The sequence below is a fragment of the Schistocerca gregaria genome, chromosome 1 (assembly GCF_023897955.1).
Source record: "Schistocerca gregaria isolate iqSchGreg1 chromosome 1, iqSchGreg1.2, whole genome shotgun sequence".
Classification (NCBI taxonomy): domain Eukaryota; kingdom Metazoa; phylum Arthropoda; class Insecta; order Orthoptera; family Acrididae; genus Schistocerca; species Schistocerca gregaria.
The window spans coordinates 719,766,131-719,783,229 of NC_064920.1; the positions used below are offsets into that span (position 1 = coordinate 719,766,131).

Here is a 17,099-nt window from a genome sequence, read left to right on the forward strand (position 1 = left end):
GGAAAGAATACGAAATGACCCGATCTGACTCAAAGGCGTTAAAGAGCATACCACAATTGCGGCGAAAACGTAGCAGAATGTATTTTGACATCGGCTGCATTTAATATGTTTTGAAACGATGTTCCTCGTACACGCTGCTCCCCATTAAACCTGCATTGCAGTGCTGACAACATGCAAGACCGTCAACTTGCTCTCATGCGCCTTGTCACGGTCCGTGCGGCTTCCCCCGTCGGAGGTTTGCGTCCTCCTTCGGGCATGGATGTGTGTGTTGTCCATAGTGTAAGTTACTTTAAGTTATATTAAGTAATGTGTAGGCTTAGGGACCGATGACCTCTGCAGTTTGGTCCCATAAGACGCAGATTGGTCCCATAAGACCTTACCACAAATTCTCGAAAATTTCAACTTTTGTGAGGTGTATTACATGCTTCGATATGCAAATTATTAACGGTTCAGTAAAACCGCACGATGTTCACTGGCGTGCAAAAATTGAGGACGAAAGTAACTTCCGCATACTGTATCGCTGCCAAGGAACATAGCTCGATGAGACTTGGACCAAACATAGAAATAACTGCTACAGCGTAGTACGGAAGACAGCTGAAAGGAATACGAAATGAGACGAACAGAAATGACGCTGTCATTCGAATACAATAAATAGACTGAAGTCGGCGCCAACCGAGCGAGGTGGCGCAGTGGTAGCACACTGCACTGGCACTCGGGTGGACGACGGTTCAATCCCGCGTCCGGCCATCCAGATTTAGGTTTTCCGTGATTTCCTTAAATCGCTCGAGACAAATGTCGGTATGGTTCCTTTGAAAGGGCACGGCCGAATTCCTTCCCAGTTCTTCCCTGATCCGATGAGACCGATGAACTCGCAGTTTGGTCTCCTCCCCCAAAATAACCCAACCCAAGTCGCCGCGGTTCATGATTGTCCGCTTGACATTAAGAAGGCGGAACATGGCTCTTAACGGGGTGTGTGATCGCCAAGGATGGTAATGAATGCTCTATAATGTGCTCCTGTGCTGGCCACAAGATTCCTGATGGTAGGTCTTTTAGCCGGCCGTTGTGGCCGTGCGGTTGTAGGCGCTTCAGTCTGGAACCGCGTGACCGCTACGGTCGCAGGTTCGAATCCTGCCTCGGGCATGGATGTGTGTGATGTCCTTAGGTTAGTTAGGTTTAAGTAGTTCTGAGTTCTACGGGACTGATGACCACGGATGTTAAGTCCCATAGTGCTCAGAGCCATTTGAACCATTTGGTAGGTCGTTCCATTCTTCAATCAGCGAGGTTGACAACTGCGTGATGGTCGTTCGACCATGTGGACGTGCTGCAGTATGTCTCCCCAACGAATCGCACAAGAGCAGGTCAGTCCATTCGCCGAAAGGAACAAAGAGCAAACAGCTCCTCGACCACCGCTGTTACATGCGGTCGCTTGTTGACCATAAAAATGAAGTCAGGATCGAATTCAGCCGTGAAAAGAAATACATGGAGAAGAAGTGCACTATCACTATAAAGTGACCCCTGAACGTACCGTTTTTAGAGATATGGAGGACAGTATGTCCAATATTACCCCTTTCCACTAGATAATGACGAACCACTGGAACTATCATGCTCGACAATGTTCTTAGTTGCATTAAGTGTCCCAACTCTCCGTACGAGGGTACTTTCAGTGTTGTCGAACATGATCGTTTAGGTGGCGCAGGTGCTATGTTGTCGGCAGATATAATGTTCATGGGCGTATTGTCTTGAAAACCGTTGAATACGTTATGATAAAGGGCCAACGTTACTGTCTACTCCTTCTTCATGTGCGTCTTTTCAGTGGTGTATTCAGTCCTGACTCTATTTTTGTGAATGAAAATGCGCGACCACATCGAACAGCGTAGCTGGAGGAGCTGTGGAAAGAAAGCACTGCGGCGACGACAGACCTTATGAAATACATTTAATGTATTCGCAATTGCGAATAAGGACAACCATCAGCTATAAAATGTCCCGGTCCGGCGAAAATTTTCACTGTCGTCATTCCATTCTACATCTAATGGTTTTCTTTATTCCCAATTGCGAGTACAATTAATATATTTCATAACGGCTGTCGACGCCGCAGTGACTGTTCCTTTGGACATGCATGCATGTCAAAAGGAACTCTGCATCGCAATCAGAATAACAGAGGCACACCATTATCGACTTCATCTGCAAGTGCTAGGAAGATATCCTTATTCTTGTCACTGTGTCTCTCATTACTGAGTTGTTGTTGTTGTGCTCTTCAGTCCTGAGACTGGTTTGATGCAGCTCTCCATGCTACTCTATCCTGTGCAAGCCTCTTCATCTCTCAGTACCTAATCTAATTCCCGCAGCATCACCCGACTTAATTCTATAACATTCCATTAACCTCGTTTTGATTTTGTTGATGTTCGTCTTATTCCCTCCTTTCAAGGCACTGTCCATTCCGTTCAACTGCTCTTCCAAGTCCTTTGCTGTCTCTGACAGAATTACAATGTCATCGGCGAACCTCAAAGTTTTTATTTCTTCTCCATGGATTTCAATGCCTACTCCGAATTTTTCTTTCGTTTCCTTTACTGCATGCTCAATATACAGACTGAATAGCATCGGGGAGAGGCCACAACCCTGTCTCACTCCCTTCCCAACTGCTGCTTCCCTTTCATATCCCTCGACTATTATAACTGCCATCTGCTTTCTGTACAAATTGTAAATAGCCTTTCGCTCCCTGTATTTTACCCCTGCCACCTTCAGAATTTGAAAGAGAGTATTCAAGTCAACATTGTCAAAAGCTTTCTCCCAGTCTACAAATGCTAGAAACGTAGGTTCGCCTTTCCTTAATCTTTTTTCTAAGATAAGTCGCAGGGTCAGTATTGCCTCACGTGTCCCAACATTTCTGTGGAATCCAAACTGATCTTCCCCAAGGTCGGCTTCTACCAGTTTTTCCATTCGCGTTAGTATTTTGCAGCTGTGGCTTATTAAACTGATAGTTCGGTAATTTTCACATCTGTCAACAACTGCTTTCTTTGGGATTGGAATTATTATATTCTTCTTGAAGTCTAAGGGTATTTCGCCTGTCTCATACATCTTGCTCACCAGACGGTAGAGTTTTGTCAGGACTGGCTCTCCCAAGGCTGTCAGTAGTTCTGATGTAATGTTGTCTACTCCAGGGGTCATGTTTCGACTCAGGTCTTTCAGTGCTCTGTCAAACTCTTCAAGCAGTATCATATCTCCCATTTCATCTTCATCTATCTCCTCTTCCATTTCCATAATATTGTCCTCAAGTACATCGGCCCTGTATAGACCCTCTATATACTCCTTCCACCTTTCTGCTTTCCCTTCTTTGCTTAGAACTGGGTTTCCATCTGAGCTCTTGATGTTCATCCAAGTGGTTCTCTTATCTCCAAAGGTCTCTCTAATTTTCCTGTAGGCAGTATCTATCTTGCCCCTCATGAGATAAGCCTCTACATCCTTACATTTGTCCTCTAGCCATCCCTGCTTAGCCATTCTGCACTTCCTGTCGATCTCGTTTTTGAGACTTTTGTATTCCTTTTTGCCTGCTTCACTTGCTGCATTTTTGTATTTTCTCCTTTCATCAAATAAATTCAGTTTCTCTTCTGTTACCCAAGGATTTCTACTAGCCCTCGTCTTTTTACCTACTTGATCCTCTGCTGCCTTCACCGTTTCATTCCTCAAAGCTACCCATTCTTCTTCTACTGTATTTCTTTTCCCCATTCCTGTCAATTCTTCCATTATGCTTTCCCTGAAACTCTGTACAACCTCTGGTTCTTTCAGTTTATCCAGGTCCCATCTCCTTAAATTCCCACTGAATAGAATGCAAGAATTGATTTACTAAGTGAAAACTAAGTGATCTTAAACTTTTTTCATTTTAATTTTTATTCGCGTTTTGGTAGCCTTTGTGCACATAGCTCGCTTTTGCAGGTGTTCGAGGGCGAGCGCGCCATGACCAAGGACAATAACCTGCTGGGCACGTTCAACCTGACGGGCATCCCGCCGGCGCCGCGGGGAGTGCCAAAGATCGAGGTGACCTTCGACCTGGACGCGAACGGCATCCTGAACGTGTCGGCGACGGAGAGCGGCTCGGGTCGCAGCGAGCGCATCACCATCCAGAACGACAAGGGCCGCCTGTCCAAGGCCGAGATCGAGCGAATGCTGGCCGACGCAGAGCGCTTCCGCGCCGAGGACGAGCGGCAGCGCGCGCGGGTCGAGGCCCGGAACCGCCTCGAAGCGTACGCGCTGTCGCTCAAGCAGGCCGCCGAGGTGAGCCGACACTCACTGCACGACACTGGGCTTAGCAAATGGCGGGCCACCAGCTGGGGCCACTTGCTACTTGCTGTTGTGAGGGTTGTCTCCACAGCGTGCCAGTATTGCCAAAGTATACACTATAATACAAAGAAAGGACGTGTACCATGCACGGGGAAACGTGAATGTGACTAAAAATGATAGAAATGGAAATTTGTTGGAAAAAAAACTACAAATACTGAAACACTATCTGATCAAAAGTATCTGGGTACCCCTAGCTAATGCGGAATTGACCATTAGACGTCACTAAAGGCGGGGCCCCGAGTATAAAAGAAGGTGGCGGGTACTGTGTTGGTTGTCAGAAGAGAAGCAGTAACAGATGACTGGGTTGGTCGCGAGGTCTCAATGGCTTCTAACATGGACTAGTCACTGAGCCACCTGAACAGCAAGTCCAACACTTCTAAACCTGCCATATGCTACTGCTGATGATGTGACTGTGCAGTGGAAACGCGAAGCAATGACCACGTCTAAACCAAGACTAGGCAAACCTCATGTAATGACAGACAGAAACTGTCGAACATTGCTGAGAGTGGTTGTATACAGTAGCGAGATATCAGCGTGAGTTCCAGAGTGTTACCGGTATTCCGACTAGCACAATGTCTGTGCGCAGGGAGGTAAAAAGAATCGAGTACGATGGTCGAGCAGCTCCTCAGCAGCAACACACATTTCTGTATTCTCTGTTAAGCGATGTTTGAGGTGGTGTAAAGAGCTATGGCATTGGACAGTGGATGACTGGAAGCGAATGATTTGGAGTGATGACTCACGCTATACCCAGTGCCATAATTTGGGTTTGGAGCACATTCCCTGCCATCATGTGTAATGCTAACTGTGAAATACGGAGGAGCTTGGTGTTACAGTGAGGGGGGGGGGGGGGGGGGGAGCATTTCTTGGTTTTACTATATGGGCCCTTTATTGAGCGTATGAAAACGCTAAAGGCGTAAAGATATAAACCCATTTTACTACATTGCTTACTGCTTACTGTAGGAACAATTTAGAGACGATTATTGCACCACCACGACGATGCACTCTGTCACAACGTACCATCTGTAAGACAATACTTTGTGTACAATATTTCTGAAATGGACTGGCCCGCGCAAAATAGCGACTGAACCCACTGGAATGCCTTTTGGGTGAGTTAGGGCGTCTGTTTCGCTCCAGACCCAGCGTCCAACATGATTAGCCTCTCTGCTTGCGGCACTTGAAGGCGAATGGGTTGCCATTCCTCTGCAGACATTCAGGCACTCGTTGAAACCGTTCACAGCATAGTTCAAGCCATCATAAAGGCGAATGGTGGACACAATCTTTACTAATGTTCGCTAATAACTCTAGTGGGACTTTTGATCAGATAGAGTACAGTATAATTCGATTCACGAGGTAAACATTGGTGAATAGTGTACTAACTGCTCCCAGTGTACCTGTCATGTCAATTCTCTCTGAAAATCTGTGTCTTCGAGATTAATCAACTTTGTCTTCGTCAGCAAATCAGCATTCTGTCGAAGGAGTCACACTGTCACCATAGATTAACTGGCCCCAACGATGAAATGTCATGGACTCCAATGTAATGTAATCTCTGGTCGAAACGGGCGCTACTCATCACTTACAAATTCTCATGGTAGGGGTTCACTGTCATGAAGAATTTTTTAGAGGGCATCATATTTGCTGTTGACTGTAGAAATTATTTATTTCACAATTTTCAAGTGGCACTGCAAAAACTAAAAGAACACAAAAATCATGCACAGAGTCTGTATGCAGAACGGTATAAACATGTCTTTCAGACAGTAGTACATTACAGAAATACTGAAAATAATACATCACTTATCTTTTGCTTCAGTACATGTCCGAGCTTAAAAACCTTTCCCAAAAAATAAGCCGTTTCACTGTAGAAATATAGTACCATCAAACCAGTACATCTGTACATCGTGAGATAATGTAAATTACGTGAAATAAATCGCCACAAATCAATATTCTAAACGCAGTGAAATAACATTCACAAGACACTATGCCTGAGCACTTCTCAGACATAGTACGCTACAGCAATGATAGTTTTAAGCTTCATATCATAACATCTTTTTACATCAGTTAACAACATACAGATTTCCAGGTAACAGTACAGTCGTAAGGTGCAAGGGGACAGGATAAAAATATTTATAACGGAGTAACGTAAAAATTCATGTTATTCATTCACATCGTCTCGCAGTGACTTGCGTAGTCACACAAAACGTGGAAACAGAAACTTGACGTATTACTTTGTTTGCATTCGCATTGCAACTGATGAAAAAACACAGAAAGACCAAAACGCTTGCCAGTGATACAGCCAATAGTGCAGCGCAACAAATTTGGACGATAGATCACACGACGTTACCTCGTAAATACAGAATATGTCTTTTTACCAAGCACTATTAAGGGGAATGCAGATATGTAAAAACATATGTACAGAAGTTATCTAGAGAAATGATCACAAAATCCAGCTGGAAAGAAGAATGCCTAAATGCTGGGAAAAATTTCAAAAAGACATTATTGGAACTACAGAAGAAAGTATTCCTCTTAAAAAGAAATGGAAACATGGTTGGTGGAATGATGACTGTGATGAGTTAATTTCAAACAGACAACGAGCTTGGAATATCTAGAATGTAAATAAAAATGATAAGAACTGAACAAATATTCTAGAAGCAACGAAACATACATCAAAAGATCTCAAAAAGATCGGAGTGCAACATATAAAAGATCAACTAACGTCAGTTAAGTCACATTTTAAGTACAATAACACAAGGAACTTTTATAAACCATTCAAAAATAGTTTAAAGAAGTACACACCACTAAGTTTACAGTTTACAGACCCAAAAACACAAAAGAATGCATATAATGACATGGAAAACTGCAGAATACTTGTGAACTGCTTTAAAGCACTACACAACTTCGATCCACCAAAAGAAGAATTTCATTTTGATAATATAATCCAAATACAAGCAGACTCAAAGCTACTAACAATACAGAAATTAAGAGAAATCGCAAAAAACTAAAAAATAACAAAGCATCAGAAGAAGACACTATAATTGCTGAATTGTGGAAACACTCTAGTGACAACATTATTCTATGTCCTACAAAAGTCATAAATGAAATCTGGACAACAAATAGCTTACCATCAGCATGGACGTCAGCATTAATACATCCAACAGATAAAGAAGCAAAGAAAACTGATCCTACCTGAAAAGAGGGATCTTCCTCTTCCCTGTGACACATAACATCTTGTTCAAGGCACTTTTGAAGAGAGCTAAAGGAATGCATGCCCACAACTAGGAGAGTACCAACGAGGATTTAGGAAGAGAAACTCTTGTACGGAGCAAATACTAAATCTAAAGAACATAACAGAAATAAAGAAAATTAGAAACGTGAAATATGTGAAAACTTTTGCATATTTTAGAAAGGCATGTCGCTCACCTTGACCAGCAAAAGAAAGATAATTTTGATAAGTTAAAACAAAGTTTTAATTACATTTGTGATAAGCATGATCCGTGGGACAAGCACTAGCCTTCCTCATTGTGCGAATAATGAGGAATATTTGTAAGAAAAGATGGAAATTGGTAGTGGCCAAGTCAGTGCTATGGCGTGGACGGTCAAACACTTCTCAGCACAGCGCCTGCAAAGACTACTGTCTGCCTAGAGCCATATGTGGGGACGTGTCCTCGTGCATCAGCACAATAAGAAGAGTAGTCATAAAATTTTAGTCGTAAGTTCGAAAAAGTTAAGTTAAATAATCAGATTTTTGTTTATTTACAAGTATATCTCTGCAGTCCTGGTTGAGATTCGAATCCCCACGCCACAGTACTGCAGTACGCTTCCAGAGGTGCCGGAAAAAAAAAAAAAAAACAAAGCAGCTCTTTGATGGGATACGTCATTTTGACGTGACACCTCTGGTGTAGTGCCTCTACTTGGACTGCAGAGATAGACAAGAAAATAAATAAAAATTTGATTGCTTAACTTTATTTTTTCGAACTTAGGATTACAATTTTAAGAGTAGTCCTCGTATACAGGGTGATTCCGTGATGTCACAAAATTTCAAGTGTGATGGAGAAGGGTAAATGCGTCAATCTGAGATAAGGGGTCCTGGTCCGGAAATCGTTATGATACCTCTAACAGTGAAATACATGTAACGATATGTTGTTGTTGCTAAGAATGCAGGATTGACAGCTTTCAGAGTTGGTAGCATGGAGCAAAACAAGAAATAAATGTCCAATAAACATGAGATCTAAAATGAGTACCTAAAAAAATATGGGTACTTGTTCAGTAGAAGAGACATGTTCCACCGTAGCGACGATAAGCAAGTGCTCATAGCTCTTAAGGTGTATACACGGTGAGTGAGAAGGAACGCCCCTTCCAATCATGTGGTATCAACAGCGTGGTGCAACTGCACACACTGTTCACTTGTCAATTGACGAGCTACGCGAATTGTTTTGTGGATGTCTCGTCTCTCCATTTGGAGGTGTGACTTGGCCAGCACGTTCTCCCGATCAGACGCCTTTATATTTCTTCCTCTGATGGTATCCCAAGTCCAGAGCGTTAGAAAACCTCCCGACAACCTCCACGCGCTGGAGGGCAACATCCGTAGAGACATCACCGGTATTCCTCTTACTATACTGGAGAACACTTTGCTTAGTAGCTTCACAGTTCATTACATGAGCACTTCGATAAAGGCACTTTTTTGAGAAGTGAGTGCTATACACCGCATGAAACTCTAAAGACTCACTAACACGTCTGCATTTGTAGATTAAGAAGACCTGTTAATAAAGTTTTTGGAAACGGTTGGAAAGGAGCATTCTTTCTGGATCACCCTGCTTTGTAGAGTCCATATTTACTGGACTTTTTCCTGTTTTGGTCCATTCTATTACCTCTGAAAGTTGCCTACCCAACAATCTCAGCAGCAACAGTACCTGTACATGTACTCCACTGTCAGAGGTACCAGAAGGTTTTTCGCTTCTAACTTTCGACTCAGTCGTTTACAGAGCAGAGATCCTTGCCTCAGATTGATACATTTACCATCCCTCATTCCTGAATCATCACGGAATGACCTTGTTTATTAGGCAGTGCTTGATCTACTGCCCATGCGAAACATATTTTCTGAATAATTCTCTTACTTCGTAAATTATCATTGCTTATTAGTGTACTGCGTTCATCGTAATAATAAAACTGATGTAAACAATACACTATGTATTCTTCTGTGTTTGCTAGAATCTGATTGGATTTCGTTTCACATGGAGCAGAAGCCAAGCTGTCTCGAGAATAGTCAAGTACAGTAACAGGGGTTCGTTTTATGTTATGCACTACGCGCACATCTGTGAGCTATAATACGGGACAACAGCTTTACTTTCACATTTAACTTCGACAGCACTGACGAGTCAAGTAGTCCAAGTAACCTGCAGTGGTGTGAACATTTGTAGTTAAGACGTAAAAAGAGACGGGCAGATAAACAACGTCGCTTCGAATGTCATTTAATTTTTAAACGGAATGATTAATATTCGGCAAAATTCCAGCAATATCGCTCCCGTTTTAGGGGATCAGAGGGAAACCATAACATACTCTCTTTCTTAGCTCAACCAGTATTATAATTGGAAACATGACATAAACACAGAGTAATTTTAGTGCGTGAGCTATGAGGGACTTAAAAACTTATTGGAGAAATTTCATCGTATAGTTAAATATTGAAACCACTGGCGCTACTACTTACAGTCAGTCGTCTCGTAATTCTGATTTCTTTCTATATCCGAGTCCGAGAAATACATTTCAGTACAGGAACTATAATCTGCCATGTTGGTAACGAGTTGATCAACGGTAAAATACGGGAAGCTTCCAAGCACCATGGTTTCTGTTCTTTTATGCCGTGCCGTTTTGTATCCGCCAGCGTTCAGCCATGGTGTGTGACAAAGTTTCTGTACGCCTGACGGCTTATATTCCTTGTTATTTCTCGCGACAAATCCCTAGACTTGGCTCCAAATCAGTTCTGTTGTGTTCTGATCCTACGGCGCTTATCACTCTGGCTGGTGTGAGACCGTATCTATGGTGTAAAACAATGGACATAGTCCAAATAAAGGGCATGTGATTTTTCGCTTTTGTCCTAAAAATTTAATTTGTTACGTTTTCTTAATTTAAATAATACTGGTTAATAAAGAACTTGTATTTGCAATGAAAACTGGAATTCTGCGCGCAATACGTAATTAGAAAAAAGAATACGTGCATGTTTCATCAAAAACTGCTGATTAGGTACGTGTTAAATAGCATACATTTGATGAATCTCATATTTGAAAGATGTAGATATTCCAGCATGAACGAATCTCATTTTACATTCCACAACGCTACCAATTATTCTACGCATCCCACTACCAAACACACCTTAAATTTAGTTATTGGAAAACTTCAAAGCCGATTTTTTTTCTGTAAACTTGTGAAAAACTTTGAGTACAATCTGTTTCTTGCAACTTTTTAACGATGTTCCACGTGCATGTTTCACTACGGAGCAGGAAGCAGCCTGAGCTGTTTTCACACTACGTACCAACAACGCGACAACCAGCACACAACAGTACAGAGATTGCGACTGTACACGATTTTTAATATAAAAACTACATGTTTAAATATGATCAAGAAAAACGTTGATGGCTGTTAATACAGTAGAATATCTTTAAGTTTCATTCACGGTAACATAGTAACAAGATATGTAATACTGAGCCGGCCGAAGTAGCCGAGCGGTTGCAGGGGCTACAGTCTAGAGCCGAGCGATCGTTACGGTCGCAGGTTCGAATCCTGCCTCGGGCATGGATGTGTGTGATGTCCTTAGGTTAGTTAGGTTTAAATTCTAGGCGACTGATGACATCAGAAGTTAAGTCGCATAGTGCTCAGAGACATTTGAACCATTTTGTAATACTGAAATAAGAACTACTTCCTAGAGCGTAACAAAATCGGTATCCGTGTGCTGCTGCTAACTAGTCACCGCGTTAGCGTTTGCTTACATTGAAACATCCCCTTAGAAAAATTTTTCATTTGATTTTCAAACAGCTGAGCAGATCTGAACGTACTCAGACATTTCTCTCTTTACTTATTCTGACCAACACTAAACTGACACACAATATTTTTAGCGCAACGCAATCTGACTTTCAATAATCCCTATTAAAGAATGGCCGTGACTAACAGTAACCTATACCTTCCACGAATCACTTATCTCACAAAAATCTTCGTTACTCGAGCTACTGCAATACAGCGTGCGCCAATACTGCCAGCTGAATAAAAGATTCTAACTACTGAAGGCACTAACTACTGATAGGCATAGATAGCAAATGAAAGATTTTGATAGAGAACAAACAATGTATTTACCTTAATAATATTCAAAAGTCATCTATCAGTCCATGATATACAGTATTAGAAACTTACTCGGCCGTTCAGATCGTCCGCTCTCAAAATTCAGCCTCTCTCTCCACATCCACCACTGCTGGCGGCTCACCTCCCACTGCGCAACGCTACGCGCTGTTCACATCCAACTGGCCAACACTACAATAGCAATATTCCAACAGTGCAAATCAGCCACAGACTGCACAGTCAGTGATTTTCATACAGAGCGCTACTTGGCGTTACCAACATAAAAACCTAAACAGGCTACTTGCAACATCAGGTTTAGTCTTATGACGAATTAGGTATAAGAGTGGACAGTGTGGACACGGCATGTACTTGTGCCGCAGGACGCGGGCAGCAAGCTGAGCGACGCGGACAAGGCGACGGTGCGGGAGCAGAGCGCGGAGGCGCTCAAGTGGCTGGACAGCAACTCGCTGGCGGAGCAGGAGGAGTTCGAGGACCGGTACAAGCAGCTGTCGGCCGCCTGCTCGCCCATCATGGCCAAGCTGCACCAGGCGGGCGGCGGCGGCGGCGCGGGCGCGGGCGCGGCCTCCGGGGCAGCCAAGGGCCCCACCGTCGAGGAGGTCGACTGAGGCGGCGGCGGGGCCGCTCCGCGCCATTCTAACACACTCCTTACATAGCCTGCCACTCTCGTTTAGGAATTAATTGGTTGCGCGTCACACACTGTGCTCCAGATTTCGTTGCCCCGATATTGCGTTTATGAAAATGCCATGGTTCAGTGTCTTACATAATTTTCCTGCTTTGATCTAACAAAAATTGTCAGATGTTGATGATAGTGGCTTCGAGTAATCCATATCTCACGTTCTGAGGTGTTGCTGTTGTATAATGTTCTTGCAGCTACGCTGCCGAATTGCTGTGTCTTCTTAGTATGATGTACACGTCAAGAAAAGCGTTGCACCACGCCGATATGCCGTGCATATGTATTGCTAATTTGACTGTTCCTGTTCTGATCGGCTCTGTTGTTGTTCCTAAACATACCCGCAGCAGCCGTGAGCGCTACCTACGGGTAGAATGCCACACTTTCAGGTCAAAGTAACGCACCAGTAGGGCCGCATTGGAGCCGTCTATGGAACAGCAGACTGAACATCCACGGCAAATCACAACCAATGACAGGATCCGCATCATCACGTAGGCTTGCCAACCACGGAATTTATTGGATGTGAGCACAGGAGTCAGAATGGTGTTAGATGTACATGGAATTGGTTCCAGTCGACAAGTAGTGTCGAGGACTTACATCGCGCAGGCCGTTCACGACCGAGAGGTGCGAAGGATGATCAATATCTACGACTTTTGAGTCAAAGGAACCTTGACCTAAGGACCGCAGAACTGAATTCGGCGTTGCTAGAGGCTAGAAGACGTCACGTGTTGCATCGAACCGTTAGGAGACAATTACATGATGCAACTCTCCATTCCCGACCACTATGGCGAGCATCATGTCGTCCGCCACAGCACTACGAACACCGATAAAGATTGGTAAGAAATGCAGAACGAACGTAGCAGAATTGGCGCCGGGTGCTGTTTATGAACGAAACACGGATCTAGAATGAGATTATCACTCTGCAGGGGAGTGTGCGCTGCTATGAAACTTCCTGGCAGATTAAAACTGTGTGCCGGACCGAGACTCGAACTCACGACCTTTGCCTTTCGCGGGCAAGTGCTCTACCAGTTTGGAAGGTAGGAGACGAGGCACTGGCAGAAGTGAAGCTGTGTGGACGGGGCGTGAGTAGTGCGTGGGTAGCTCAGTTGGTAGAGCACTTGCCCGTGAAAGGCAAAGGTCCCGAGTTCGAGTCTCGGTCGGGCACATAGTTTTAATCTGCTAGGAAGTTCTGAAACACGGATCTGTTTGTATCCTGATAATCGCAGACAACGTGTTTGGAAACAACCCGCTAATATTTAACACCCACATAGTCAACAAGATGACGGGGTTGTCATGATATGAGGTGGCATTATATGGGGCCAACGTACACCTTTCGTGGTTGCTGAGTGCAACCACACAGCTCTGCGTTACAGGGATAGAACTCTGCAACTAATAGTGGGACTGTATTGCCAACATTTTGGTGATAATTTCAGCATGATGGATGGTAGCTCGCGTGCTCATCGTGCTGGTCTGTTGAAGATGTTACTTCAGCATACTTCAGACTGGAGTAGCCTGCCTATTCCCCAATCAGGAACCCAATCGAACATGCGTGGGATCGATTGCAACGAGCTGTTTTGGACGTCGATAACGACCCCGTATTCTGTGCAACTTACGCAGAATCGCCATTGAACCGTATGATAATTTCGACAAGGCTGACCTGATGACCTCATCGAAGGTATGACACGAAGGATTCAAGCTTACATCCGCGCAAGGTTAGGTTCCATGACGCTACGTATTGATGTTGGTCAGGACTGCTGTCAAAAACTGCCATGGGAAACGGACGATATTGTCGTTACAAAAACCATTTTTTTTTATTTGATGATCTGAACACAGTGCAACTGGATATATGTGCATACCTCACAGCTAATTTTTGTTTTTTGTGTCACGAATTTCTAAACAAAAGCGTGATGCAAAACTTTTGTTGGTGTGCCTATTTCGACAATGTAGCTCGCTTTCATAGTCAGATGATCCCTGATGTAGTGAAGGTCGCGCAACACTGCTATAACTTAATCAAACAATGGATCACGGTGCTACAAGAAATTTGGCACAGACGTCGAAGTCTTGGGACAGTGTTCATAAGAGAGGTGATTGAGATTGTTCGAAGAAAATCTAACTATCGGAAGCTCCGGCTGCAATTTGAGAAGCGCATTTGAGAAGCACGTGCGTGTGACGTCGACGTCCTCCCAAGCGGAAGGCTGACCACAACACCAAGGAACCCAGACAAGTGAGAGAGAACAGCGCAAGGAACGACGAAGGATGGTCAAAAGAGCAGACAACAGAAGTCCTCAGAGATGTGAGGCTCCTCATACCCCTTCTGCAAATGAGCGAGGGGGGTGGCGGGGGGGGGGGGGGGAGGGAAGACTCACGGCCAGTATAGAGAGTTACTACATTGAACAAGTGTGAAGTCGACGACATTAAGACGACAACACTAACAGTTCTGGCCAGAGCTTCGAAGGTTTCCTTTGGTTGTAAGGTGAATGCCGCAACTGTCCCTAAATCCGCTTCAAATACATTCCCAACTGATAGACGTAAATGCACCTCTCTCCTCAGACTCATACTAATTCAAGGTCATCAACTGAAACCAAAATAAAGACGCTGAACAGAAACCATTTTCTAACAAATGGCTGAAAAGAGCGTTCAGGCTCTTGAACAGCCCACCTTCCTCCATACGAGGAAGGTGTGAAATGTGCACAATAAAATAAAATACCCTGACGCTTCAGTATGTCATGGTGCACCTGACGATAATAAGGAGCTACGTTGTCGAAAAGTCTTCCCAAGAAGACACAACAATCCGACAGCATTCCCACGAGAACATTATAAATCCTCATTGGAGTTACAATCCCAACCCAGCCATTTCGCTTTAATACTTCTATGGTTTCTCTATTCTCTTCAGGAGAATGCAGGGATGGTTGTTACAATAGGACCACGTTTAATTCTTTCTCCCATGATTGATCTGTAGTACTCGTGAGCGTTTCTCTTAACCTTGGCATGGGTAGCACAATCTGTGCGGATCCTTCGTTCTTCCTGATTTAGGGTCACCAATTCAGAATGCTTCGAATACTTTCCAGAATGTAAATACACTTCACTGACAGCTGGAGTTGCATTTGGGTGGACGACGGCCCTGTCCGGCTATTCATATTTAGTTTTCCCATAAGTTTCGCTTAAGAAAAATTCTGTGATGGTTGCTTTGTAAAGGGCGTGCTGATTTCTTTCCCCACTCTTCCATAATCCGAGCTTGTGTGCCGGCTATAATGAGCTCGTTGTCGACTGGACGTCAAACGCTAATCTTTCTTCCTTCCTTCCTCTGAGCGCTCGTATAACGCGACAACTGTGTCGGAATCAGAGTTCATTCTCTCTACGCTACAGGACATTTCATATTTTTAACAGTTTTAAGTGATATTTTATATTCTGCTGATTGAATTTCAAAAATCATATGAATGTAAATCAGCATTCGTCACTTCTGCTACCATAATTATGAATCCAACTTACCTGGTGATAAAACTAACTGAAGTATCCCGAACCCTTCCTGAAATTGTTCTATTTGACGTCAGATAGCTCGCGCAGATCAGTATATCAACAGTTGGTCCTATAGTTTTGAGACTACATATCGTTTCAAAACCTACCGGTAATATTTTGAAACGATGTGAAAAGCGCTGTGAATCACTTAAGACTTGCACCGCAAATATTTAGATAATGCAAGAAGCACTTGAGCTGCCGATTTCACAGTTTGAACTGGTAGGCACGATACCGCCTTTGCAACCCACGCACAGAGTGTTATCAGTCTCAAACGTGTATTAATTTAAAAACAGGTAAAAATATTTGAATTGGGCGTTACCTACTGGCAGTACCTCAGTCAAAGTAGTCTCAATTAGAATGCCAATGAAGGTTGTTGTAGAAGTCTAGTGTAAGCAGTTTACCAGATATCGTAGTGAACTTTGTAAACAACAGCAGTATTTGTTCCATGTGGTATCATAAACGAATGTGAATTTTACATGAGTGGGTATGTGCAGCCCTATGTAGATATCAATACGTATCCGGAAGTATCGTGTTGTTGAGTGGGACAATGCCTAGGCAAAATGAAAGGCAAAAAAAAGGTGAATACACTATCTCTGTGGGGTCTGACACTCAAAGCCTGTGCTCAAAATGACCACTATTAGCACTTAATACAAACTTGCATTCAGCCATGCAGCAATTGCTTCATACGTTCTAGCATTTCAGCGGAAGCTGCAGAGCAGGCGACAGTACTACGCTGTTTCATGTAATCTGCATTGTCCGAAGAGACTGAAGTTATTTAAGAGGTTGACGTCTATTCAAATATCTTTCGGTGTACATGGCACACGAAAGAACGTCTTAATTCCTAGACTCACCGTAAACCGTGAGCATGAACACTTGTTTCGTGTTGGGCAATACTAGCTCCTTGCAACAAACATCATTGATATTCTTATTTACGTTACTTTTCCGATTTTACTGTCAATAGGTATTGCCCCATTTAAAAATTTGTTTTTGTTTTAAATAACTGCACCTTCGTCAACGTCCAAAATCTATGTGTTAATTGCAAATACGTGTCATTGCCTACAATTCAGTTCTGTGAAACCCGCATATCCATAGTGTCTTCCACGTTCAAAATATATGTGGAGCAAGTGTTAGTTGATTCGCCCTGTATAAGGAACACACAAAATCAATAGTAACAAAGTACATCTGCCAATGAAATTGCACAGAATACCCTACTGTGACCTATTCTAAAATCCTGCTACCA

General features: G+C 43.4%; 1 protein-coding gene across 1 annotated transcript in view; it reads left to right on the top strand.

The window, feature by feature from the left end:
- LOC126266662 (heat shock protein 68-like) overlaps positions 1–12,406 on the top strand; it is a 119,667-nt gene extending 107,261 nt beyond the window's left edge. The window contains exons 7-8 of the mRNA XM_049971082.1: positions 3,931–4,269; positions 12,033–12,406. Coding sequence (XP_049827039.1) covers positions 3,931–4,269; positions 12,033–12,278 — 585 coding nt within the window. The 3' untranslated portion in view covers positions 12,279–12,406. The remainder of the gene's footprint in view (positions 1–3,930; positions 4,270–12,032) is intronic.
- The last annotated feature ends 4,693 nt before the right edge of the window (positions 12,407–17,099 follow it).